This window comes from Excalfactoria chinensis, chromosome 1, assembly GCF_039878825.1.
Source record: "Excalfactoria chinensis isolate bCotChi1 chromosome 1, bCotChi1.hap2, whole genome shotgun sequence".
NCBI classification, from domain to species: domain Eukaryota; kingdom Metazoa; phylum Chordata; class Aves; order Galliformes; family Phasianidae; genus Excalfactoria; species Excalfactoria chinensis.
The window spans coordinates 115,571,608-115,599,596 of NC_092825.1; the positions used below are offsets into that span (position 1 = coordinate 115,571,608).

General features: G+C 40.0%; 1 protein-coding gene across 2 annotated transcripts in view; it reads left to right on the plus strand.

Annotated features, from left to right (window-relative positions):
- The window catches only part of VEGFD (vascular endothelial growth factor D), a 57,068-nt gene that overhangs the window by 13,870 nt on the left and 15,209 nt on the right, over positions 1-27,989 (plus strand). The window contains exons 1-2 of one of the 2 annotated variants that reach the window (XM_072347399.1): positions 9,496-10,156; positions 27,752-27,962. In XM_072347399.1, the coding sequence (XP_072203500.1) occupies positions 10,067-10,156; positions 27,752-27,962 (301 nt within the window). In that variant the 5' untranslated portion in view covers positions 9,496-10,066. Of the gene's footprint in view, positions 1-9,495; positions 10,157-27,751; positions 27,963-27,989 lie in introns of those variants that run through there. The other variant, XM_072347393.1, reaches the window with a different exon arrangement.

Consider the following 27,989-nt stretch of genomic DNA (forward strand, 5'->3'; position numbering starts at 1 on the left):
ATTTTACAGACTGGTTCTAGTGATGTTTAGACCGTGATTATTTGGAATTATCTGAGAAAATAAATTGTCAAGGAGCTTCTTCATTAAGAGGTAACTTCTAATATATCTAAACTGCAGATTTTAACAGAAAATCATATGTGTCACTTTGGAAAAGGGCATTCCAATGGTACTGAGTGATTCCAGTGTCACAGTGAGGATGCTGTGAGATCATTCTGTGCTGACAACGTATGCCTTGAGAATATAAAATCTTGCCTAAATACGAACATCCAATTCCTACAGCCTCTTCTCTTTTGCACCATGCCTTTTTGAATATGTATTAGAGTATTTTAGCCATTTCTTACCCATTGTCCCTTTAACAACAGAAGATTTTGTGACAGAAAAGATTCTTTAACATTCTTTTTCAGTGCTGGAGGAAAGACTGGCTGGACAGAGCTGCTTGAAAACAGAGGAAAAATGGCCTTTTCCCATTATTGAAACATTATGGACTGACTTTGAGAAATGATTAATCTGAATATATTTGAGAATAAAATCTTGTTAGTATTTTAAATTGATTATGAATTATACATATTTCTGAGCAAAATCATTTTTAGAAGCGATTGGAAAGAATACTTTCAGAATTTACATTTACAGAATTTACGGTGTTGTTAAACAAAAAACAGAACTTCATCACTTGGTGTGTTAGCACTATGGGCATCGCTGCTGTCTTTGGCCAAACTCAATGGCTTCTTACCACTGGGGAAGTGTTTGTAAGACAAGTAATTTTCTGGGTTAATTCTGTTTCTCCGTGAGGAGCATAAAGCTAGGTGTTGATGGATGATGACTGTTCAGTCTGAGAACAAGTTACCTCTGCCCTAATAACTGCAGTCTGAAGAATAATTCTTGATAAAACTGAGAGTTGCTGACATTGTTGCCATAAACTGTAAATGTGGTTCATCATCCTCCTGATACTTTTCTGCAACCCTTAGTAAGTACATCTATAAATTTATTCTTTACTTATTACTATTACTTACTGCTCAGTGTTTTCTTAATTTTCATGATAATTTAAAGTATGTAAAGTCCTCAACCTCTGCATTAATTTTGAAGTCAGCAGTGGAAAAGGGACTGTTGCATTTCCATCAGCATGAATGTTTTCACCTAGTCTGATCATTTCTTTTAAATCTGTTCTGCAAATCTGAAAGCTTAAGTAGCCCAAGATAAAATGGCATGCTTTCTGGAGTTTAATTTTCTCCACTGCATTTAAAGATTAATTTAGCAGCTTATAAGAACTAAAGAATATCTTGTTATTTCTCTTATCTTTTCTCTTTTTTTCTTCTAAAAGCATAGAATAGCTTGCCACTCCCTGACAATCACCTGGCCAAAAGACTGTGTTAGAGGTTTATGTTCTTGGTGTATTCATCAAATGCCACCCATAGCATAGTTCTCAGAGCTATTGTGACCTCAAAAGATACTCTTTGCATAACCTTGTGCTCTATGTGGCCCAGTGAAATACTTTGCAACACCATGATAGGTAGGTGTTCCTTCAGGTCCTAGGTCTGAGGACAGCAGGCTCAGAGATGAAAGAAAGCTGTGGCACTCCTTGGGCCTCTTCAGGATTCCTCCTTCCCTTTGAGATGATTTCATGGCACCTGGTCTTTTGAATCCTGATATCAATGATGGGCAATTAGAGATAAATAGATCATTTCATACCAGTCACTGACCAGATGATGGGGGATCCAAAGTGTTTTTTTAGATGTTGTTTCAATTGGCAGATAGAACTGGAGTAGAACCATCAATTTAGGTATAAAAACTCTTCACAAAAGCCAGTTGGGTTGGCCATCTCTTATTGCATTTTCAATTGGAATTGGAGGGTGAAGTAAAAAAACCTGTGTTTACGTCAAATACATTATTGAGAGCAATTGGTTGTCATAAGGTGAGGAAGCATGTTTTTTTTATGGTAGAGGGCAGAAGTGTTTTCATGTATTAAGGGTGGAAAAAAAATCATCCTATTAGATTCAGAGACGAACTTTGTAATATATGCACCTAACACTACACATTTATTTCTCTAAACATCCTCGAAAGATAGAACATTAATTCTCCTCAACTGACAGCAGTTAGTTGATTTATCCTTTCATTGGCCTAATGTTTATGAATACTAAGGGAGTGAAACCAAAAATAAATAATAAACACACCATCTCCAAACTTAAAGCTGCTCCAGATGGGTTTCATTTTCAGACTACCAAGTTGTGACTGTCAAATGTCCTCAAATTGATATGAATCCTGAGATTAACTTGCAAGGTTCTGCTGTCATTATAAACCCCTATGTGCATGTTCTCAGGGTTTTCACTGCAAAGTCAATCATGATGATCCTTGTACTTGTTCTCAGACCATCTGTTATATATGCATATATCACTCCAAGGATTTTTCTTCAGAATATTACAGAGTAAGATGGGAAAACACTTGTAAAAAATAAATGTATAAAGACTTCTGTTGCCGCCCTCTCTCTGTCATACCTCCCACAAACTGATTTCAGTTTGCACCACATTTTTTTCCCTCTGAGCTTCTGTGCTTCTACTTCTCTACATGTACTCTCTCATCTATTGCTTTTATTTGTGAAAATGTCTGTGTTGGGAGAGGGAGTGCTCACAACCCAGACACTATTAAGCAAACCAGATGCTCATTGTGCTTTGCAATTACGTCTCCCTTGCCTATTGCATCAGACTGCAGTTGAAATATTGACTTTGAATTCATGCTCTTGGTATCTACCTCCTTCATTGGCACTGTGAGCTTTTACAGACAGGCACCTACCTGACTTGAGTAGTTCAGGATCCTCTGATGTACTCAAACAGCAGTCAGTGAATATTTCATAGGCGATTTGGAGGCATGGCCCTTGTTTTAACAGGTGTGAAACACGGCATTTGCTCCCTGGTCAGAGCTCTCTCTCTTCTTCCCTCTCTCTGACCTTCTCTGTCCCTCTTTTCTTTCTCCTCCTTAAACTTAAAAAGTCTTTTATCTTCCTGTTTAATTTGCCTCACTTCTTTGTAGGAAAAAAACAATGACTTATAAAAGTCACAGGTGAAATAAAGGGTTATGAATGCTATTACATGTCTTAGTAATTAAAGTTTGATTATTGTTCCAGTGGTACCCTCATAAAAGGCTGTGTAAATACAGATGGATAGGAAGACAAGCTAATACAGAGCTCCCATTGTTATATCAGTTGCAGGAATACAGAGATAAGTCCTTTTTCTCTGGGTTAGGGGCGATGTAGGCCAGATTCTTCAAAACCTAGAGTTATACAAAGACACCGAGGAAGCACTGAAACCAAAGAAACTCCTTCATACTTGGACTAGCTAAAGTTTCTCTCATAGTAGCAGAGTTCCCTGCAATGGTTTTCCATCCTTCCAGGCACTGAGAGTAACAAATATGAACTAGACAAGAGTAATGGGGCAGCTATGCACTTTGTGAGAATGGGGCAGAGCCCCTCAAAGGCAGAGCAAAGCAAAGGTGTGTCCATCACTCAACCCAACACGTCTGTGGTTTTTTATCTGCCTGTTGTTGACAGTTCTCCTGCTGCTGCTTGTGTTTACCAGAAGCATTCCTTCTCCAAGCTGGCTTCAGCACAGCACGGTGGGGAGGTGAACATGTGGATGCTGTGGTTCACTTTTGTTGAAGCTGAGAGCCTCTGCCCTTCAGCCACGGGTGTGTTTGTGGCTTGGGCAGGCATTTCTCAGAGAACTTTAATGTAGCTAGATTGGTTGCTGACATCAGTTCACCCACCTCAGCCTGGAGCACAGTGGAGGCCTGACACCCAAGCATCTGGCCCACTTTTTAGGTAGGTTTTTCAGCCTCACAAGATGCAGCATCAGGCTTCTGGTTGCAGGGCTGGTCCTGGAGCAGGCTGGTGGGCACTGCCCCACATTCATACCAGAACAACTTCTGCAGCACCTTTCCACAGCACCCGACCATCAGATTTTGTGTGTTTTTCTTCATTAGTTTTGACAACTAATTATTAATTCATTAGTTTTTGTGTGCCCCCAGTGGCGCAGCGGTATAAAGTGCTGCTTGCAGCACTGGAGGGCCCGGTTCAAATCCCCCCTGTGGCGCAAGTGGTACAAGTACATCTTTATTGATGACCTCGATGGGGGCATTGAGTGCGCTCTCAGTAAGTTCGCAGATGACACTAAATTGGCTGGGAGTGTGGATCTGCCTGGGGGTAGCGAGGCCCTACAGAGGGATCTGGACAGGCTGGAGAGCTGGGCTGAAGCCAATGGAATGAGGTTTAACAAGGCCAAATGCCGAGTCCTGCACATCGGCCACAACAACCCCAGGCAGCGCTATAGGTTTGGGGCGGAGTGGCTGGAGGACTGTGTGGAGGAAATGGACCTGGGGGTACTGATTGATGCACGGCTGAACATGAGCCGACAGTGTGCCCGGGTGGCCAAGAAGGCCAACGGCATCCTGGCTTGTATCAAGAATGGTGTGGTGAGCAGGACTAAGGAAGTCATCCTGCCCCTGTACTCGGCATTGGTGAGGCCTCACCTCGAGTACTGTGTCCAGTTTTGGGCACCTCAGCACAAGAAAGATATGGAGGTACCGGAGCAGGTCCAGAGAAGGGCAACGAGGCTCGTGAAGGGCTTGGAGAATCAGCCCTATGAGGAGAGGCTAAGGAAGCTGGGGCTGTTTAGCCTGAGGAAGAGGAGGCTGAGGGGAGACCTTATTGCCGTCTTCCAGTACCTGAAAGGTTCTTACAGTGAGAGTGGGGCAGGTCTCTTCTCACTAGTGACAAGTGACAGGACGAGGGGAAATGGCCTCAAGTTGCGCCAGGGCAAGTTCAGGTTGGATATTAGGAAGAACTTCTTTACAGAAAGGGTGGTTAGGTACTGGAATAGGCTCCCCAGGGAGGTGGTTGAATCGCCATCCCTGGATGTGTTTAAGAACCGTTTGGATGTGGTACTCAGGGATATGATTTAGCAGAGGTTGTTTTTTTTGTTTTTTTTGTTTTTTTTGTTTTTTTAGAGATGGGGTACTGGTTAGGCTGCGGTTGGACTTGATGATTTTCAAGGTCTTTTCCAACCTGGATAATTCTATGATTCTATGATTCTAAGTGCTGCTCTTCTACACAGAAGGGCTCGAATCCCGGGAGTTGGACTTGATGATCTCTAAGGTCCCTTCCACCTTGCACGATACTATGATACTATGATGATGATACAATCCAGCTTGTCACTTACTGTGATCTTCCAAACATCCTGCTAATTTGGAAGAAATTTGTGTTCCCAGTAACTGTTACAATAAACTTTGCGTTATTAAAAAATATTTTTAATAACTACTTAATAAATAATGTGTACTGAGTGACCTAAAATTGCTATGTCTTGAGTACTGTATTTTGTCTGTTAAGATTCTTTTTGGTAATATTTCATATAACTGATCCAATTATTCATTTTCTATTTCAAAGAAGACAAAATTCCTCTGTGTGTGGATTACTTAGAAATACTGTACAGACCTACTCATAGAATCATCTTATAAACACTTGACAACCTTCTCTGGGAACTACATTGGTTTCCTGACCACTGCTCCATGTTGAGGCTTGAAACTGTGCTGAGTCCTCAAGTGTGAAGTATCTGATGGAAAAACACACAGAAGTAAAGGCACTGAATTTTCTTTATTGACTTTGAATTTTAACTTTTCAGTCAGAGTCTGGTCAATCTAATGGCATTTATTGAGGACAGGTGTTCACAAACGCTCAGTCATTTGAGTAGTCCTATTGATTTATGGCTTATTCTTGTATTTAAAGGTATGAAGTATCTTCCTCTTATGTTTTGCTTTATTTCTTCCAGTGGAGACATTGTTTGGGTGTTTCTGTATTAGTCTTGCCTCACAAATAGAGACGCAGGTCTGGACCTATCTGTGGGTATATGTTATTTGCAGATAATCAAAGGAATTTATTTTATCAGATGAAAGAATTTCAGCTGGATGAACATGGGTTGTTCAGTGTTGTCAAGAAATTCTTCCCTTCCTTGGGTGTGTATGTATGCAAGAAATGTATAAGTCAAATATGGTGCTGTTTTTCTGTGCATTCCATTCATCAGTATTGGTCACTTTTCTCTTTATTTACTGTGAAGCCTTAGAATAGAAATTGCAATGCAAACTGGTAAGCAGTCCTAATAAAAACAGTGTATCTGACCTACAAATTCTATCTTACAAAGTAGAGGAAAGCATATATAAAATATGATTGATCTGCTCTTAGGCATATCTACCAATTTCAGGCTCATTTGTCTGTAATCTTCTACCACAAAACTGGTTTTTAAGAACCAGTGAATCAGGGTTTCTATGCAATGAATGTGAGGCCATTACTTTGGAATAAAGACTTGTAAGTTTACCATAATATTTTTTAAATTACCCATAATTTTTGCAAATAGAGTCTTAAACTTGTTTTTACTTGTATTGCTCATCCATTCGAGTCTTCCATGTTGATCAATTATTTGGAAAAGACTAAGCCAATTTTTTTAAGTTCTTTCTGTGACGAGCCAACCCACAGCTGTTTATCCATAAGAGGTGAAGTATGAACTTTTATTTCAGTTAAAAGAATTTAGCATTGCTGGTGTCAGTGGAACCGAACATTCAGCTACCAAAGCGGAATCATGCTAATAGTCATGTGGATTTTATTGCAGTGCTTCTTCGTACAGCGCTAGATTAAAAATAAATAAATACAGTCAGAGCCTGCCCAGAACAGAGCAAGTGGTTTTACAATAGCAAATGGAGGTAAAGGAAACTAGAATGCTGTCATTATTTCATTTGGATATTAAAAAAGATCATAGGGCTTAGCTCTTGAAGGTGCTTGATCGCTCAGCAAATTTGTTCACTGCTGTTGCAGGCAATCTATAAGCACAATCTCAAAATAAGGCTAATTATAAAACTTTTAAAATCGTTGTCAGTGCAGTGGCAGACAGGAAAAATGTTAGAAAGCTGTGTGGGCTTGAGATGGTGCTGGAGGGAGATGGAACCCTTGTTGAAATCCTGAATTGTATAGGAGACATGGGAAATAATGAAAGGGATGGGAAAGGAAGCTGTTCCCAAAAGGCCATCATCAGAATTGCTTTGTTGTCTTATCACTTGATTTCTCTTGTTTTGTCAGTGCTTTCGCTAACAGCTTTGAGCTAGATTTGAAGTCTACTGCAGTTTAGAAAAGTTCCCCCCCCCCCTTCCCTCTTGTTCTAGTCTTTACATCTAAGCACGAAGGGAGAGATTAAGTAATTTTTATCTTCTGCCTGCAGCATCTAACTTGCTGTTGTAAATGGGTTTGACTGAGTTCCAGAAGTTCAGTTCAGCATTCATGCCAAAAAACCCACTGGTGCCAAAGCTGGACAGCCTTTTCTGATAAACACTTTGCTTCCAGAAAGACAGAAGTTCAGTCTTTCCAGACGTATTTGAAATTCAGAGTTTAATCTGGTAAGCAGCAGTGATGAACTAAAACACAAACAAAACATTATTGAGGTGTTTCCCTCCAGTGTTTCCAAAACAAACAGTGTTGATTTTCTTGTGATAGATTGCCCTGAGGTAAGTTCCATGAGTCCCACAGGGGTGGAAAGGCCACTGCTGCTCTCACCATGAGGCTGAGGGAGGGAGAGTCCTTGGGTTTGTATCTCTTTTCAATCTGATTTAGAGTAGAGAGCTGATCTTGTTCTCAGCTGTCTGTCCTCCTCGTTGACTTGCAGAGCGCACCACCAGAAGGGCTTTCCACTCTCTATCTCCACAGTCTGTTTTGCTTCATGAATACAGTTAAAAAACCCTCTGAGATAAAGGAGGAGTTCCATAGCTGGTATTCAAAACACTCTGTGCTGTTCCTGGATCATCCCTTCTACCTGCCCACTTAGGCAGAGGAGTGGTGATGCCCATCCTGGATACTGCTTGGAGGAAAAGTCCTGCCTTACTCCAGGACCCCATAGTGACTGAAGAAAAGGTGGGATTTTGCACCAACCCTCCCAGGGAACCAAGAGGTCCATCCCTGAACCGTGCTGTAGGTGGGTTGTATAAGTAATACTCAGAGACCAGGCTTTGGGGCATGAGGGACATATTGCTTCCTGCCTGTCTTGGGAACCTGAGTTTGTGTGCAATTAATAATCCCAATAAATGAGAGATGCTGATGGCCAGGTATCCCCTCCACTTAATTGCAGGTCAGTAGAGAGATATTATCATGAAATTCTATATGATGTAGTGCTATTATTTCACTTGGTTATTTCTGCAGTAGCTGTGCACCTGAGGCTAAGAAGCATCTCTTTAGTTCCACAGGGTTTCAGTTCCTGCAAGAAGATGGCTATCAGCATCAGAAGGGAAATGCAGAAACTAAAAGAACTCAAAGTGACTGTACATAAGTGTGAGATAATATGTTCATTTAAAATGACAAATTAAATAGTTGATGTGTTTCAATGAGCATTTACACTGAATGTCCCTGTTGGTGTGGGGCCAGTGAAGAAGTGTGAACACAGCCAGCAGTGTGGCTGTGGGCAAGGCAGGAGGGTAGAAGCAGGTATACAGGACAAGGGAGTTTGCCCAGCTCAGAAGGGGAAACTCCTGCTGTCCTTACACGAACCATGGCAGAATGGATGGGGGAGGCCACCAGCTACAACAGGGGGAACTGATTACTTTAAAAAGAAATAGGAAAAAGCAAGGCTAAAAGTAATGCAGTTACATCTATGTTTTTAAAACATAATAGCTCAGTTAACTGTCAACAGCTGGAAGAAATGGATTCAAATAGTTTTCTCTCCCATCTCCATTTGAAAAGAATGCTTAGGAAGAAATTATGCAAGCTAGTTGTTACATAGACGTGGCTCGTGTTTAAGAGAGCTACTGCTTGGAAGTCTGAAATAGGAAACGACTGCTCTGAATTCTTAATTAAAGAATTGTTTTATGGTAACAACTGTAGGATCTGATTCCACAAACCTTAAGCCATGTGAAAGTGGAGAAAAGTCTCATGGATATCAAATATTACACAAGAGTATAGCAATATGGATTTAACACGCATAATTATCTGGGTCTGTGTGAATGTTATAAATAGAAATGTTTGGTCTCCCCTCTGGTGTTAAACAGGGAAAATATACAGAGGAAATGCATGCAGGTCTTTATTATACCTTGGGACAGAAATAACATCTCATTTCGCTGCAAGAAAAATAGATGGATCCCTTTTATATCTGTGATTTCATGAACTTTCATTAAAAAAATCAACATTCTGTTTGTTACTAAAGATCATTTTTAACTTTCCTTTTTAAAATCTATCCAGAAAACACTATCCCACATAAGAGCACATAAAAGAAAAAAGTCATTCTCTTTTCTGTTCTCTCCCTCTCTTTTCTAAAAGAAGTAACTTAAAATATGTGTTCTGTGTAAGAACGTGTGCTGAAGTTTCATGTTTCAGGTAATCTTCTTTAAAATAATGGGAGTCTAGATTGCATCAGTTAGTTTTAAAACTGCTATGCTATTGGTAGGGACAAAATGGGATCAGAGCCAAATTTTGACTGTGTGGCTGCCAAAGCCTGTATCAGATTTAAGACACATGCTTCTGCAAGCTTCCACGAAGGTTGTGAAAAAAAGTTTTAATACAGAGTTGGATTACAGCTCTCCAGCTCGAAACATTGGCCATTACGCTACCATCTGAAGAGGCTGCTGAAGCACAGAGCGCAGAACAGTGCAGACTGCTTAAATCTTCTGGACCACAGATGGATTTTGAATACCTCTTTGTGCCCTGATGGAAGATATGGTAACTTCATTAGCTGGAACCCATACCTGATCACTTGTGGGAGTGGGAGTGTAGCTGCGTGCACACAGATACCAATCTATTTAAAGCCTTATCATGATTTTCTTTCTAATGTATCTGAAATCTACTCCAAGAAATTACAGTCTCTAGGTGAATTGTTCAAAACAATTGCTTAGAAGAGTGAAGAGTGAGATATTTACTCTTGCGTGCTGGAATCCTTCATGAATTTCTAACAGAAATTTGGAAGCTTTTCTTGTCTGTTGTGGTGAAATGCATTTCAAAAGAGACGCCTCCAGCTGTATGACAACAACTGCGTAGTAACCTGCGGATTTAAACATCAGAATGTACAAACCGTGGGTGACTGTGAATATTTTCATGATTTCATTTCTGCATTTGCTGCAAGGATCTGACTATGAGAATGGCTCTGTGAAGGTAGGCGATGTTTAATTATTGATAATATTAATAATCCACAACGCCAGAATTACACAAACCTCATGGGCATGGTGCTGGCTTTCAAGCTATTTTGGTGAGGGGCTTGTTTATTTTATTTTGTTTTGTTTTAGTGATTGTTGGTGATTAAACAAAAGTTTAGTAGCCATAGAGAAAAGAGAATCTATAAAGAAGTTAAATAGGTATTCACTGTTTAGTATGTCATCTCTTTGTATTAGTTATTCTTACTTATTTTGTTAATATATTTTGTTCTTTAATTGAACTCCTTGTATCACTCATGCAAGATAAAAGCACAAACCAAAAAAGCACAAACCGAGATAAAAGTACAAACCAAAAAGTAAATCAGAGTACTTAGAATACTTTCCAAAAGCACTTATTTTTCTTTCAGTTATTTGCAGTTTCAGGACTAAGTATTCCAGTGTTGAAAATCTTCCTCTACAAACACTTGTTCATCAGTTGCTCACTTGTTTGCCAGAAATGTGCTTCTTTTGTTTTATAGTAAGTGATGTCCAAGACTTTACCATAAGCTACAACTAGTAATTTTGGACACAGTGCCTGGGAAATAATCTTTCTTCTGAATGTAATGCATGCAAGGAAATTTAAGCTGAACTCTCACCTTGATAGTAGGACTTTTCAGATCTGATTTTCTGAGACAATGTGAGAAAAGCCAGGACAATCATGTAGAAAAACAAGAAAAAAACTGGAACAGGATTCTGTGTGTGTAGTGTGTCCAAAAATGATTAATTCAGTGTGTGGTCCAGAACAAATTATTTGTTTCTCACTGACAAGGCAAAACAAGCTAGTACTTCTGTTTTCACTTCAAAAAACCTCCTGCTTGCAAGAGATGACCACACACCAGCCTGTGAACTGCACTGTGTGTTGACCTATGGTTTCGAAAAGAAAGGATCAGTTGTGTGCTTAATTGCAGATTTCTGTTCCCAGCACAAGAAGTTAGCAGTGGTGAGTGATGTGCTTTCAGGGAGACTAATGGCTCACCCCTTTGCCTGCTCCCTATTCACAAGCTTTTAATTTACAACCTTACCAATCAGGTCTTTGGAGTCAGTAGGACCATTGTAATCATTCATATATACATTGCCTTCATTCTTCTATAAGTTGCACTGCCTGACAAGTCACTGTTAAGTTTCCAAAACAATCAGAAGATACAGTATAGGTCATGCTTTAAAGGGCTATGTTTCACATATGTTGGCTGCTGATTACCAAAAGGAAAAGACTGTGTTTTTTCATACTGCTTGTTCTGGCTCTTTCTGTATAGACAAAGATTTTGGGCTGAGACACTGATTATTTTTGCTTTAATGTTTTACATTGTGTATTAGATTTCTGGGTTACTTTGGCATTTATGTTGTGGGCTTTTGTGTGTGTGCATATGTGGACATAACCTGCAGAAAGTCCTTCATGTTACAGTGTTTAATGGTACAGAGGATTATGCATATTCTTACGAATCGCAACTCAGATTTTACTTGTAAAGCAAGAAATAATGTGTTATACTCACCTATAACATCTAAAAGTTCTTTCAGGTCAACAGCAATACTGCCTGGATAGGAACCATGAGAACAGGCTGTAGGTAATGCACAATTAATGGGACACAGGAAGGGCTGCAGACAGGCAGCCTCCTCCCTTTACCCATTGTTACAGCAGTTCAAGTAATCAAACTCAGACCAGGTCACTTCAAGTTTCAAATCTGTTGATGGTCTTAACCATCCGCTGGTGTCAGTGTGGTACCATGTGACACAGTTCCGGGGTCTAAGTATTTAAATACTATATTTACCCCCTCCACAATGACGCTAAGTAATACTGTGAAAGTTAAAAACCTTACATGTTGCTCATGTATCTCTGTCGTGCTTGACTTTTCTTAACCCTATCCACTTCTGTGTACTGGACTCTTTCATTTCCCATTTGCATACTCAGTGCAGTAATTCCCTATCTGCTAGTCCCAGTTCTTTCCATCCCCATTTCTGTCCTGTTCCTGTCTCAGCACCACTGGCTCCCCAGCCTATGATCTTGTGCCTCTCAGGCTTCGAATAAGTTCCACCACCATGATCCTTCTTGCACTCTCTGTGTGCCACTCTCCTCCCCACGCACCTATCATGGTCTGGAATACCCTGCTACTCTCTCTGAACCTCAGGAGGTGGCCTCAATTTCTCAGCAGTAATCTCAGTGCCCTACTGAATCCCTCTGTTTTCCAGTTATGTCTGAACACAGTCCCCTCCTCCATCCCAGGCTTCTAGCTGTCTTTCCTCACCATTCACAATCTTACCTCCCTCTTTACCCCAGTTACTACTTCAGGTGTCCCCAAACACTCTCACGCTTCCTGCCTAGGTTTTGCATACCTCTGCCAACATTCATCTTCATTCCCTTCCACACTCAGCACTGGCACCTTCCTTTTCCATGTTAACTGACCTCTGAAAGAGCCTGAGGGAGAGGAAAAGTGTGCTCCTGCTCAGCTCCGGGCTGCAGCGCGGTCAGCCCAAGCCACATCTACAGAGATTTTAACTGCTAAACCCTGTCAAGTCACTACTGAGCATCTGTGAGCTGTTGCTGATACATTCGGGTGGGTTTTTGCAGAGAGATCAGGAGGCATATCTATGTCAACAAACATTCCTCAGGTGTCAGAACTTAACATTTGTGGTCGGCCACAAGGCAATGCTAGATATTTAAAAAGATGAGATTGACAGAAAAGGCTTCTGCATTGATAAAGAAGGAGAATCATCCTCAACCGTGGTCGAACTATTTTGACTGAGGCAACTCACCAGAAAGTCATAGAATCAGAAAGTGTTTTGGGTTGGAAAGGACCATAAAGAACAGCTAGTTCCAACCCCTCCTGCCATGGGCAGGGACATGTTCCACTGAATCAAAAGTTATTAAAATCATTTAGAAGCAGACATCTGGCATGAAAAGTTTCAGACTGAACATCGAACATCTGGCAATGTTATAACAACTGGAAACAATCTCAAGATGGGAAGCGGTAGGCAACCTCAGTCTGGGGCAGGTATCCGACACGCCTCCTCAACTGAACTCATGTCAAGGTTGGCAGTAATCCCTCCATTTCACACTCTGGTTATTGGATTCAGAGTGCCAGTCTGACACAGTAAATCCTCAGTGAACAATTAGATTTCCACATGGGTTTTCTGAAGACTGAGCATTAATGTTTTTCATAAGGAAATGCTTAAAAAATTCCTTGTCAAAGTGTTGCCCTGACAGTCTCTTACATTTTCGAATACTTCTGCTAGAGAACCACAAACTTTACTGTCTCTTTCCTGTCTCCCCCTTCCCCCTCATCATTTTTCCTCTCCTAGAACAGTGACAGACATAAGCTACTTTTTCCAGAATTTTAAAATTAGATACAGAGGTATGTCCTATATTCATCAAAGCTGAAGTGACTTTTTCCGGTAAAAGCCAGCGGTCTATCAGAGCTACTTCTGTCTTCTCACACTAAAACTGCCTCTCTAATGAGGATCCAGGTCCTGATCTCCGAGAGTTTGAATCTCAAGGCTCCCTGCCCTGTTCTGCCCTTTATTCTATGTACTGAGGGGAAGACAAGAGAAAGTAATGCCCATGTTATAACATACTCGTAGTTTTCTTTTTCTTTTGCAGGTCTTCTCACTGTTAAAAACTTTCTTTGGAGAGAGGCAACCCCATGGTTAGTAGGCCTGAAGATTATCAGAAGACAGTGGATTAGATGAGCTAAGACCTTTAGGTGAACATGGCAGTTCACTACTATGTGCATATCTTTTCCCCAGCAAAACTCTTTTTTTAACCTCTACACCAAATATTTATAGAATCATAGGATGTCCCAAACTGGAAGGGACCCACAGAGATTGTCATCAAATCCAACCCCTGGCTCCACATAGGACCACCACAAACCAAACCCTATGTCTGAGTGCATTGTCCAAATGCTTCTTGAACTCCGGCACTCCGGGCTGTGCCCACTGCTTTGGGCAGCCCATTCCATGTGTATTGCCCTCCAGTGAAGAACCTTTCCCTAACTCTCACCCTGACTCAGCTCCATGCCCTTCTCTCAAAACATATTGATACAGGCTTGAGTGGACATTTTTGCTCCAGCAGGTCTTAGATTCAACAGTCTTATATTGACACTGTCAGCAGGACAGAAGTAGAAGCCAGATGCTAAACACAGCTGTCTTCTGGCCTGCTTTGCTGAAGGTAGGAGCGAAAAAGCACTTACCCATGATTCTCAACACCTAAGTGACGAATGCTTTGCCCTTCGGTAAGCATGGAAATACTGGTGAGCCATCACACCATGAGCTGTGAGAGTTCCAAAACTCTGCATTTCTCTCTTCCTAAAGTCAGCTACACTATATCTCTGCAACCAAAAGAGAACTCTGCAAAGGAACCTGAGCAGTTTTAGCAGAGCTGGAAGTAAGCTTCCTTCTCCCTGATTATCACTGATGCTGTTCTTCAGATAGTCAGATCTTCATAGCATTCTGGTAACTGCTCACAAATGTTGCTGATTTTTTAGAAAAGAGATAATCTAACAGATTTTCTGTTTCATAGTCTCTCTTCCTGAAAGGCAGCTCCTGGAACTAGAGTGAACTGCTCAATAGCTGGGGAAAAAAAACACTGGAGGCTGTTGGAAACAATTTCTCTCTTCAAACTTGACTTTTCTTTCTTACATCCAGCTTCCTTTCAAACTTACCAGACTCTTTGGGGTAAAGATGATGAAACTGTGGGTTACAGAACTGTTTTATTATCTCAGTTTTGTCTTTGCTGCTCTTGATTCTCTGTGATTACAGTCTCAGATAGGATGTCCAACGAACCAAAAACGTGTAGAAATGTACTTGCAGCACTCCTGCAGAAACGTCTGGCTGGGCTTTTGCTTCAGGAGTGGGAAGCTGTCATGGAGGTTGTGAAGCAAGCCATTTTGTTCTTATCTATCTGCTGCTGACTTTCAGTGCTACAGTGAGGAATAAGAGAACAATCTTGCATTGTTGCTATCCCACACGGCATCCGTCCTTGGCTCTTATCAGTTTGGAGAGGGAGGTGCTAATACACTACTGCTTGATCGAGAGCAGTTCACACCCAGGAGAACTAGCAAAAAAATCCCTCTCAGCTGGTCTTCCAGTCTGGCCCACCTCAGCTGGGATCTTAATTGCCGAGTACATAACAGAGTGCTGAAAAATGCATCATGCTGTTAAGATTGATCAGACAAGAATGAGAAATTCATTCTGCCATTCAGCTGTTTGAAATGAGGACAGCACTAATTAAAATTTGACATCAGGCATGGATCACTTCTGGAGCTCTGTAGAGCCAAGGGGAGGCAGGTTCAGAGGGTAGTGCAGCAGCTTTCAATTAATTCATGATCACAAGGCAACTGAAACAAGCAGTCAGCTCAGGCTCAGCAAGTGTTGCTGGTCTGAGGGTGGGTTGCTGCAGCCTGTTTGCTCTTTCTTCCCCTGAGGGTTTTGTTTGTTTATAGCCACTGATGTGGTGGTTTTGATGCAGCTCCCAGAGGAGGCACACAGAGCTAGGAGGGGAACAGTCTGCCAGAAAATGAGAAAAAAATTGGTGTAGACTCAGGCTTGTGAAACCTCTGCTGTGCTGGTTGCAAGTTTTGCTCTGGTCACTGCTGTCCCCACGCCAGATCCATGTAAGGTTTGCTGGTGTTTTGTTTCCTATGTGTCAGCTTGGGAAAAAATACAGTTGTTGTAGGTGATAACTCATTTATTTCCATTCATTAAAAGGCCCATACAATAGTTTTTATAAATATCATTAGATGCTTGGCACCTGTGTTTCTTTTAGACCTTTCTCACAGGGCAAGTTCAATTACAAAATTGGATACTACTGTTTCCTGGGCTTCACTCTGAGATGTAATCCCAAACTGACTGCATTCTCTGGGGGAAAAAGTGACTCAAGATATTTTGCTGCAAGCAGGAAACCCTTATTCCTCCCACTATTTGCCAGTCTCTTGTGTAACTTTCCACCTGCTCCTTACCTCCCCAGTACATTTTGCAAATCTTCCTAAGTCTTATTGAGACTTGAGGGGAATGGGAATAAAACTCTCTGTGTCCCTATGACAGCTGCAGAGGCTCCATTTGTTCATGGGAAGACCAAACAGAATTTGTTTTTTTCTTTGATGTCTTTGTGAAAGTGGTATATGTGGGCTCCTGTATCAAGTAACAGCAGAACAACTGAGTACAGTATTTCATTTTGCTCAAATTAAGAAAAAAACCTGAAGGATGTCTGTATATTGTTTTCTATTTTCTCCAAATATGACCTAAAGGATATAACTGTTCACCCAGTGGGAGAACACCATTAGGGTACTTACTGTTTCTGCAGAATGGTGCTTAGGAAAACTGGGTAACTATCTGAACACATGAGATATGGCAGTTCAGTGTGGGCACTACATGGATTAGCAGTAATTCTTCTTGTTATTGGGTCAGGATGGTTTTGTCAGATCTGTGTTTTTAGATCAAAAGTATGCTGGGTTAGTTTTGAGAACTCATTGCTGAATACAGAGCAGTCACCATTTGCACACACTTGATGAAGGAATCGTATCTGTGTGGTGTTAAATTGCAAATTGTTGCTGTATCAACCTGGTCTAATGAACAACCTAGTCTAATGGGAGGTGTCCCTGCCTATAGCTGGGGGTTGGAAGTAGGTAATCTTAGAGATTCCTTCCAAACCAAACCATTCTATTATTCTATCGTACATTCCAATGCATGTAGAGAGTATGGCATACAATCAGGCAAAACTTTTCACTTCAATTGGCAATGTGACTCAAAAACCATGTCAGGATATTTTCCTGAACTGCTAGGGAAATATTACTTAATAAAAATTACAATTCCAGGAAAATGTGTGCATGTGATTGAGGTAACATAAGTTCACTCAGCATTGGCAGTAGATCTGCTTTGTGAAGTGACATTTGGAAATCCGGCAGTTCAGTTGGCTAATCACACTTCCAAAACATTTGTCAAGAGTCTTGGGGCAAAAACAGAACCTATGGAAGCTGTAACAGAAGGAACCTTCATCACATGAAAAAATATTTTCAAATATTGAAAGAACATACAATCATCTGATATTGTTCAATTCTCCATTACTGAGACATTCCAAAGTCTTTGTCCAAACCTCAGTGATTTCCAAAGGCTGGACACATATCAAAAGAAAGTGACTATGTTCTGGATATGTTCTTTGTAAAAACATATATTATGCTACTTTTAACATGTGTATTCTGTCAGATTGTTAGCAGCTAGCATTGTGTACGATGACGAAAGTGCTGAGTAGTGTCTCTAGTTGTATTCTGTGCTGAGCATCATGTCTGCTTGAATGTGTTGCTGCTGTGCCAGATGATACAACCAAAGACAGAGGAGAACTTGAGAAAATGTACTGTTGGATTCCCATAGCTGTTAGTAGCGTTTGAGACATACAAGCAAGTTACTGCCATGAGCATTTTATGACAATCCATATCTGTCCTTTTATTGTCCACACAAATGTACTTTCCATATTTATCACAGGAGAGACCTAAAGGCAAATTCTCTGCATAAATGGCTAGGACTGAAAATGAAGAAACTCCACACCACGGTAGACCTATTCTTTCGTTCCATCTATCCATTTCAGTTTTCCATCATTGCCCACAAAATGAGGCATATGTGAGTGCCGTTTCCTTCAAAAGCACACTTTAGCTGCTGTGAGGATGTTTCTCATGAGAGCAGAAGATCTGGTTGTGATGTTTAATGATGTTTAATGAGTGATGTATTTGATTCTCAAAATATTTACTGGCTGGAAAAAAAAAAAAAATCAAAACACCAAAAAAACTCAGTTTGGTTAAAAATATAATTAGCTGGCTAAAAGTAGGAGATATTTTGGCAAAATTTTATCTGTAGATATGTCATCTGTAAAAGAAATAATCATGCTTTCATTTCCAAGTTGTGTAATGTTCTGCTGTTTTTACTTTTTTGCTTTGATATTTTGATTCATTCAAACCAAATGTTCAGAGAACAACCAAAATGTCTCATCTCTGAGGATTTTGATAATGTAACCATGCTACTAAAGTGCAACAAGTCTAGTTTGTTTGCCGTAGCACCACAAAAGATCTATTCTAGTTGAAAAAAATATATATTCAAAATATAAAACAGCTGTTCTCTTGAAGACATTGGGTATCTAATATGATTTACTCATGAAAGCATATGATCTTCAGTCAAGTTAGCAACTGTTTGTCCCTACCTGAACCACTAATCTTAGAAAACAGGTAATTCAGTCTCTTTCCTTCACTGAGAACAAGGCTGGAGTCTGGAAGAGTTTGGAGAGAGCATTACCATCTGAATAGCAAAGATGTAGCAGTCTAGAAGTTGCTTCTCCAGTTTTGGGTCTTGGTCAAATGATACACTGGTTAAGTTTTATCAAAAGATACTCTCAATTGTCATGCGTCTATCAGTGAGAACTATGAACCTCTCAGATAAATGCATCCATCAGTCCCTGCACCTTCATACAATATCAGATGAAACTATTCATTTTGTCACCTCACATTCCTCCACAAACCATACTTCATGTACCTGTCAGTACTTCTGTATGTGCCCTGGCCATTCGCTGCTGCCCTTCTTATGGGGCGCTGTGCCATTTCTCTTTCAGTAGCATTGACACACATGTGATAAGTGGTTCTATCAACACATTCACCGCTGACTGAGAGAAAGCAAGGGAAATTTCTGCTCTAACTCTGGAGGCAGATGGCAGAGGCTTTGGGTGGGGAAAGTAAAAGTTGCCCTCTCTGCAAACTTAGAGCTCTATCAGGGACTGATGAGGGTGGAGAGGTGACCTTCAGGCTTTCTATCCAGAGTACAATTTACTACTTCTCCTGCAGCCAGAATATACATTTCTGATGCATTTATATTTTGTTTGCTGTATGGAGTCCTTCTCTGATGGAGAAAATGCTATGGCACTGGAAACATCTGAAAACCTGAAATTAGAAGACAAATTGAGGCCTCAATTTTCTGAGATGACTGTGGAGAGGAATAAGTGTTGCCCTGGTACTTTCCCCCTAAAACAACTTCTTTGACTATTGCATAACTACATCTGATGCTGCCCTAGGGTTTCTCAACTGTAATTCAGTTCTTACTAATTTTATATTTGGGCAAAAACTTATGAGGCCATTTCTAGTATCTTCAAAAAGATATTCACTCCAATTGCATAGTTTTGCAATCTACTCAGCTATGCTCTTTCATTACAATTTTAACGAGAAAGCATTAGAGACCTTTTTTAAAAATTGAAAGCTAGGGGTCTGCCCCACTGGACCCACAATCTACTAAGAGAATGTCCTGTTTATCAACACTGTTGCTGTGATGATGGCCCAAGTGATGTGCAGTTTGGATAAGTCAGTGCACTGAGAGGGATCAGTTTTTTTTCCTGAGCATTAGAATAGATTTTCTTTAAGCAGTCACAGTCTGAAAGTGCAAGCTGTTGAAGATTCATCTATGCTAAAAAATTATTTGAGAAGGCAGAGAAGAGTATTAGTAGGAAGTCAAAATATCTCATTGTTTTGACTCTGAGGTCACAATTATTGTAAGTAAAAATAGCTTATTTGCGTACTATTAATACATAGATAATCATGTGCCCAAAGAGGATAGGGTCAGGAATGAGACAAGATAGATAAAAAATACATACAAATCAAAATTTTGATTTTAGTGGAGCTGTAGAAATTTAAGATATGTTTTTTCTCCTCAGAAATGAAATCAGAGATAATAAATTTAGTGCAGGCTAGTGTCATACATGGTAAAGTTAGAGTCTTTGTGCTATGTTTCTTGTTTGTAAGATTGCAAGTTACTCCTGAAAGTCTGATGCTTTCAAGGTGCAGAAGTCTCTCGCAATTTTATTATCCATTATGCAACACCATAAGATGCCCTATTACAGGCAATATATTATGATAAAACTTGACACTGGTTGGATCCCTGCTATCTCAAAATCAAGGCCTGTCACTCTAAGCAATATTTTCTGTGTTCTCTTGGTACTCTTTTTGGATGAATGCCATCTTCTGTTTTCTCTTATCTTCTAGTTTGATTGTAGATGGTAGATTAGGGATTGCCTCATTATTTTGTTTTTGTACCTGATTACTTACTCCTGGGAGCCGCAATAATGCTAGAAATAATAGTAATGATGCAGATAATCAAAAGAAATTCCTGTAACTGCAGAGATTCTGTGGAATCTTATCATCTTCACCAAGCAAATGGCCATGTAATACCTTCAGGCATCACATACATGTTGACTCCACAATGGCAGGAGTTGGTCCATTTTCCTCTAAGAGAGAACAAAGCTTTTCCACAAGAATTCTCTTTCAATCTAGAGAATCCCTGGCCACATCACAGATGGTACTACGAGCTACAGCATGACTGAGGAATTAACCCATGGCTTTGAGGTTGTGAATTAAGTGCATTCCTCAACCCTTGTCTTCAGCCATTTCCAGGTTTTTCAGGTTTTGTTGCAGTGGCAGGTCCTGGTTGTTTATATTTGTGTCCTTAAGAAAAAGTGAATATTGTGCCTCAGCAGCAGGATAGGGGACATCATCTCATATGACTGATGAGCTAGTGACTGTACTCTCCATTCACTCTCTAGGAGAGTGAGAGGCAGTTTGGACACACTTTAGAAGGAAATGAATGTGCAGCCAAAGCACCTATTTTTCTCACTTCAAGATAATAAGAACCTCAAATAACAAGTTCACATATTCAGTCAGGTGAATTACATATATAGGATCATATTTTTTTTAGTTGTAGGGGGTTGGCTAGGTTGACAGGGAACAGTAGGAAGTATATCTCTGCAAGATGAGCCTGTAACACAGATGAGATCATACACTGTCATGAAAACACTTCAGAGAATGCATCAGAGGAAAAAAATTGTTTTATTGTAGCATGCACAACAGCAAAGTTCCTTTGTATTTTTATGTGGTGATGAATCATATACCTTGTATTTAAAACTTGATTGGATCTAGTTCTGAGGCAGCATTGTAATAGGGGGAGCATTCATTCTCAAAAAGTACTTCTGTGTTTGTCTTCCACATGACTTCTCTTGACACGACTGTGGCTGCTACTGCTGCATCAAGCACACCATGCCCACCTACACCTCAAAATGTTCTCACTTGCTGCCAGTCTTCGTTGTCAATGTCCAAGTGTCCTCAGTAAGTGATGAAACCTCCTGACCAAACTGGCTAATTTTGAAAGATTTGGTTCAAACTTAGCTCAACCATGTTTGGTCATGTTTGTGATAAAATAGCATTAAGAGAGCCACAGCTCTTTGCTACAAAGCTAAAATCTGCTTTCCTTGGCAAGATAAAGCTGTTACCTTCTTTTTATTGTTTAACAGCTGAGATGGTGGATCGTAAAACAGTGCAAGGTTATTGAGAGGTTCCCCAATCATTTGTCCTGGCTCCAGATGCAGTGATAATGTTGAAGCTTTCCATTGGTATTTGTGCAGTGCTTGACACAATAGAATCTATGACCGTAAATCAGAAAAAAAAAACATTCCTTTTCAGAAGAGCTGTTACACACGTGTATAACTTTGAGCAAAGGTTTATGTTCCAGTGTGGATAAGAAGTGCTGAGATGGAGGTTTAAAGAAAGTAGTTTTGATATCGTGTAATCAAATGGGATGTCCTTCTTGGGTTTATTTGTGGATATTGATAACCTTTATTTTTGCCTGTTCACACATACAAAATATTATTTACCATTCATCAGTTTCCTTAAATAAATATATTGATAGATACTGGACTTGAAAATAATGAATTTTGGGTCCTAAGCATGTGTTTGGGGTATAGGTCCTCATGAAATTTAGGACTTCAGTGGACCTTTCTTTTACTTTTGCATTTCACATGGCCTTTCTTCTTAGTTCAAAATACATCCAGGAAATCTTGAATAGGCCAAACATATCATTAATGTAAGATTATCTGTGACATGCCGGAAAGGGTGGAATATGTGAAAATGTATTACTTGTATTCTGCTAGCTCACTCAGACATTAGTTTGAAAAGGGTAGGGTGCATTTTCTTAGGCAGGAAACCTAAGATCTTGCCAAAAGTGGAGAAAAGCTTGGTGCAAACTGCTGATTTGTGCCATCTGATAGGAGACTTTAAATACTAATTGTCAAGAAAAGGCACTGTTTGAGCAGTGCAGACTATGAAATTTGCATGCGTATAACATGACGCAAAAAACCACACAAATATCTGACTGCCATAAATCAAAGGGTTAATGAACTCGGCATCTGATTTAAGCTAGCTTCCAAAGTGGAAAAGGCCACTGAATGCATCAGTCGCCTTTTGTTTCTTTCCAATACTAACTACTTATAGGGTTTTTCTGGCATCTGAGATTGCTAGGAAGAAGATAGATAGTCCATTATAGTTTCTTTTGGAAGAGCAGAAGTTGTGATTATCCAAAAATCACAATACTAACCCAAGTTATCATTTCCTGATGTCAATGACATTGCTCATTGCCCAAAAACAGGAAAACAGCTATTCCTTTATGAGCTGAACAAAGTTTTGAAATATACAGGAGGTTACTGTTTCAAAAGCCAGAAAACTTCATCAGACCTTTAGCTGTGGGTATGAGATTAATTCTGATGCTTTGAAAATCTAGCACTTTCACCTTAATTTGATATACCTTATTGATGAGCTCTAGAGATAAGAATGAAATACTTAAACTGAATACTTTAATTCAGTATTTCTTATTGATGAGCTCAAAGTAAAATTTTATTAAAGGCAGTAATATTATGTACATAGGTCACTCTGAAAGTAATATTTCCTATTTAATTCCATGGGAACTACAATAGATACAAAGAGCACAAGAACATTATTTGATAGAGCAAATTCTCAGCTACAAACACTAGTTTTCAACACTGTCACCACTATTAGCTCTGTATTTTTGCAAGTACTCAGAGAGAGCCAGCATGCTGAGCTCATAAAAATCTACACCAGTGGAAGCGACTCACTGTTTCACAGCTGTTACGATGGCATCTTTGCTAGGAAAAGGTTGCCCATGCAGTTTATCTTTCATTGACCAGAACAGATGGAAGTCAGAAGACATCAAATCAGGACTACACAATGAATGTGGTAGAACAGTCCAGCCAAGATTGGCAGTGAGTTCTATGATCTTCAAACTTGTTTGGGACCTGGCGCTACCATGTTGCAAGGCAAAAGTTTTCTTCTTTGAAGATTTCCAGTGATATGGCTCCAAAGATATTTTTTTCTTCTTGGGGTCACGTAATATACATTGTCTAGGTCTTTTATCAATTTCTCTTTCTCCCCAAGTCTTAATGGAAATTTTCACATTTTTAGGGCCAGAGATTACCATTTTTCTAACTCTATAAGCAATACCAAATGCAGTGAAGTCCTGTTCCACAACTAGATTTCAGCTATCACAGCCAATAAACATGTTTATTGCTCATCTCAGCTAACTAGCAAGATCTGTGACTTAAAAGAAGGGGAGTGAGGGCATGAGAAATGGATGTCCCTTTACACCAAAAGGTTGAACAACTAATTGTGAGTTTGGTATCATTGAACTTGCACCTGACTTATTTCTTAAGGCTACAGGGAAAGAAAGTAAAAATAAACAATATCAATGGACAGTGGGATCCCAGCAGTACAAGATGATAAGAGCAGAGTGGCAAAAGTTAGAGGTGGAAAGTAACTGAGGAGGGCAGAGTGGAGGCAGAGCACACCATGACAGGGAGGGGAATCTGGAAGGAAGAACTGTATTTATCAAAGAAAGCATAAGAAGTGAAGTTAGGGGCTCTGAAAAGTATGAAATAGCATGTGCAGGTGGCTGCAGTCAAGAGAAACAGACAAAGTGGCTCTGTTCCTCTTGCTGTTTCTCAGGATCTGGACCTCCCAAAAATGTCAGTGGAGATTTGGCCTTTTTGCATGCTGCCCATTCAAAATCACTGTGAGAAGGAAGAAAGTCCTTAATCGTAACACTTGGGGTAGACTTAGAAAGCTGTAAAATCTAAGATTTTCTTCCACTTTCATATTTTAAAACATCTATGTGCAAAGCCACACCCAAAGTGGGTTTTTTGTTAGTTCATTTGTTTTCATTCAGCCAGCATATGTTTGTCTATAACTAAACACGTACCGAGTTCATACAGTGGTACATGAAAGAAGTGCTCAGATCTGCATGATATTAACAATCACACCATATGCCATCTGTCGTATTACCTGAGGCCAGAAAATGTTCTATGTTTTCCTTTTGATGCCCTTTTCAAAACAGACTGACCATAAATGTTTGCTTGGGAAATATTTTATGACCACACAGTATTAACTGACACAGTGCCGTGATGAAAGAATGTTCCATCTGAGGCTATAGTGACATGTCCTGCTATAGATTGCTACATCTATAGTCAAAGTGTATAATGATGGAGATGTTCGAAACAATGAAAAGTCTGTCCATGCTCTAGAGGTAGTTTAAAAGAATATACTAGGGGAATGCATTGTAATGGCCTCAGTGAAGTCAAAACAAAAACGTAAGGCAGTTTTTATTGCACCTATTTTGGCACCTAGGTAGACTGGAACAAAATGAGATGTTTTTCTTCAAACTTTTAATATCCCAGATAGTTTCAATGGTACTTGTTTGACCAAAGATCTACAACATGGATAACTCTTGTGGTCTGGTGAGTCTTTGCTTGCTGGCCAAGTAAAGCACAATTTCAAATGAATCATGGTTTAAAGTATTTCTATTACTCTGTATAGGCTGCAATGGGAGCTGAGAGCAACTAGGCCACGGACTCAATAGATGTCCACGCTGTAAAAATCTACAATTTCTTGAGATTCAGTGGTCTTTTAAAATCCATCTGTGTCTTCCATTCACCATCATGCCTAGTGTGTCTAGTGCTCTGAGCAAGAGACAACACTTTATCTCAGTACTGCTATTGATATGGTAAAGGACATAAGCAATTTCTGTATTGGATTGCTGTGAACATTATAAAATCAGCAGTAAATTCAATTCCCTCCAGTAAGGAGTCAGATATAAGAAGAAGGAACACACCTATTATGGCATTGTGCTGGGAGGCAATTGAATATATCATTAACCCCAGAGTCTGGGTGCTTGTTAGGAAATTAAAAGGGTAAAGGCAGCTGATCCACTTTGGGTTTGAATAGCCTTGGCCATACTGAGCATGGTTTGAGTTGGCAGAGAAATTATAACTCAGTTCCATGGATTCTGTGTGAGTTTTGGATGAACACAGTGTAGTTAATTAGGATTAATCTCTAATGACTACCAAGAGAATCCTGTAATGCCTACTGTTCTTTCCATTTCCCAGGAGTACTTCTCCAATTTCCAATAACAGAAAAGAAGGAACAAAATTGCATACATAGGTAGGCTTTGTCCACACCACTGTAATACATCAACATCAGAAGTACTGTTTTGTAATTACCGCAGTTCAAAACCTACTAGATGTGCATACGGAATAGAATTCTATTAATAAAACTTATTATCTTTTCCATACAATAACTATTTAGTAGGCATAAAGCCAGTGAATTTACACATCAGTGAAATTCTGTAGCTTTAGAAATATAAAAATACTTAAAGTAGTACAAATAATTGAGTTGGATAAGCCTGGAGATCTTTCTGTACCATGTAGCATGTGTATTTTTTTCTGTTTTCTATGATCTTAGGTTTAAAATTACTAGTAACCATTAATAAAAATATTTGATATTTAACTAAAAGAAATGGAAATGCAAGGTTAAACTACTGACTTCCACAAGGAATGCAGAGATACATCTTTTCATTTACAGGATGCCATCATCACATTTTACTGGTTCTCTGTAATTTTGTTTAAGTTTAAAATTTTTAGATGATGATCCAGACAGAAAATCTTTTTACTGTAGACAAAGAAATCTTGTAACTGCTTCAGTTTTAATACCTTTGATCTCAGTGCCACACCACATCAGGTCCTATACTCATCTTTTGTATAGTCAGAGACAGTACGTGGATAGGAAAGAATACAAGCTGTGGTTCTTAGAACATATAACTCAACACATTGACCTCAAGTTGAATTTCAGCCTTCCTAGATCAGCAAAATTCTGGGTATCTTGTTTCTAAAACTGTGTTGCAGTTCAGTTACTGGTGCTAATTATTCACATTCCTTTTGACTTATTGGCCATAAGTATTGAGATGGGCTTTCCAGTTTTCATCACATATGAAATGTATGAGAAATCATATACTTACAAAAAACAACTATCTTTGTAATGATACATGGCAACTTGGTAGAGCACAATACATTGTTCCATATGGGCATAAAAGAAGAGCAAAGAATTTATTCCAAGTTAACTGCTTAGGGATTTTTAGGTCAGTGGAAGGTAATTATGCAAAAAATGAACTTGGCCAGAATGTACAAGTTAACATCTGTATCGTTGCAAAATAAATGCCACAGATGTTTTAATAATGAATAACAGATGTGATTAGTGCCTAGGTTTTAAATCTCATCTAAAAATCTTCCTCTTGTAGGTAACTCTTCCCCTTACCTTTTCTCCAGCCTTATGCAGAAAACTAACTGGCTACTGGTTGGGACTGCCGGCTGCTGCCTACCTCATCACCAGCTCCTATCTTTCGGCTTTGCCTTTAAGACGTGGTGCATTATTTATGAGAGCTGGCAGAGCAGCCCTTAATTTGCAAGTCAAAAAGTACAGTCAGCTGCATAATCAGAGAGCACAACTGAGAGCACCAGCCCAGTGCAATGCAGTCATGCACAATGATAACCTTTTGCTTGGGTTGAAGGCAATAGTATTCTGCAGACTCAGTGAGTCATTGGAAAGAAATACAAACTGTCTTGGTAAAGGCGTAAACACAGATGCTGGAAGGCAACAGTCAAATAATCAAGCACTGCTGTGGAGTGCTCTGCATTAAGTTTATCTTAAAAAGGTAAAGATTAACAACTTTAAACTAATGGAGTAGGCCTCTGTAAGGAACATTCTACCATGGGAGTGAAGAATGGTCATATACATCAAGATGGCAGAAAATGAGTGACTGAGGTAACAGTGCTGCACAGCCAAACATGGAGACTGGAACTGAGGCCACCTTGTCTGCCCTGTATGGTAGGGTGGGAAATGGGATAGGTACCTTGCACTTTGCAGTTTGTTGAATGTTGTGTTTGCCCACCCAGGTGGATAGGCCCTTCTAGTTAAGAAAGCTTCTGGCTCTATCAGCTTCTCTTGCAGTGGTGTTTCCTGATAGACACACATTTTGGCACCTGAGGTGACTTGCTGCAAAGCTGAGTGGATTGTCCACACCAGCTGAAGTCACTCAGATTGTGAAGGTGATCCAGTGCTGCTGTGACACGCCATCCCAGGCACAGAAGTGACATGATGGGTGCTAGGTTTCCTGGGGAGCAGCAACACAGGGAGTGTGGCCTGCTATTTGTCAGTCAGCTCCAGTGGCTGGAACAGAAGGGACTGGGGAGAGAATATCCCAAGATATAAGGGCACAAATCTCTCAAGTCAGTTTGACTTCAGGTGCCATCAGAAACCGGTAGCTGTTGTCCCAGCTAATCTTAGCTTCTCTCAGCAATGTGCTGCCTCTTGTGTAAGAGCATCCAGAAGCTCTGTAACGGTTCTGCCTTTTTGATTTCCTCCTTTCCTTCCAGAGGACATCTCTGTCAGCATTGGAGAGGTCAGAGCAGCAGATCAGGAGAGCATCCAGCCTGGAAGAGCTCCTTCGAATAACTCATGCTGAGGACTGGAAGCTGTGGAAATGCAGGCTAAAACTCAAAAGCTTGGCCAACTTAGACTCCCGCTCTGCATCACATCGCTCCACCAGATTTGCTGCTGCTTTCTATGATATCGATACACTGAAAGGTAAGTGCAGGATTGCATTGAGACTAG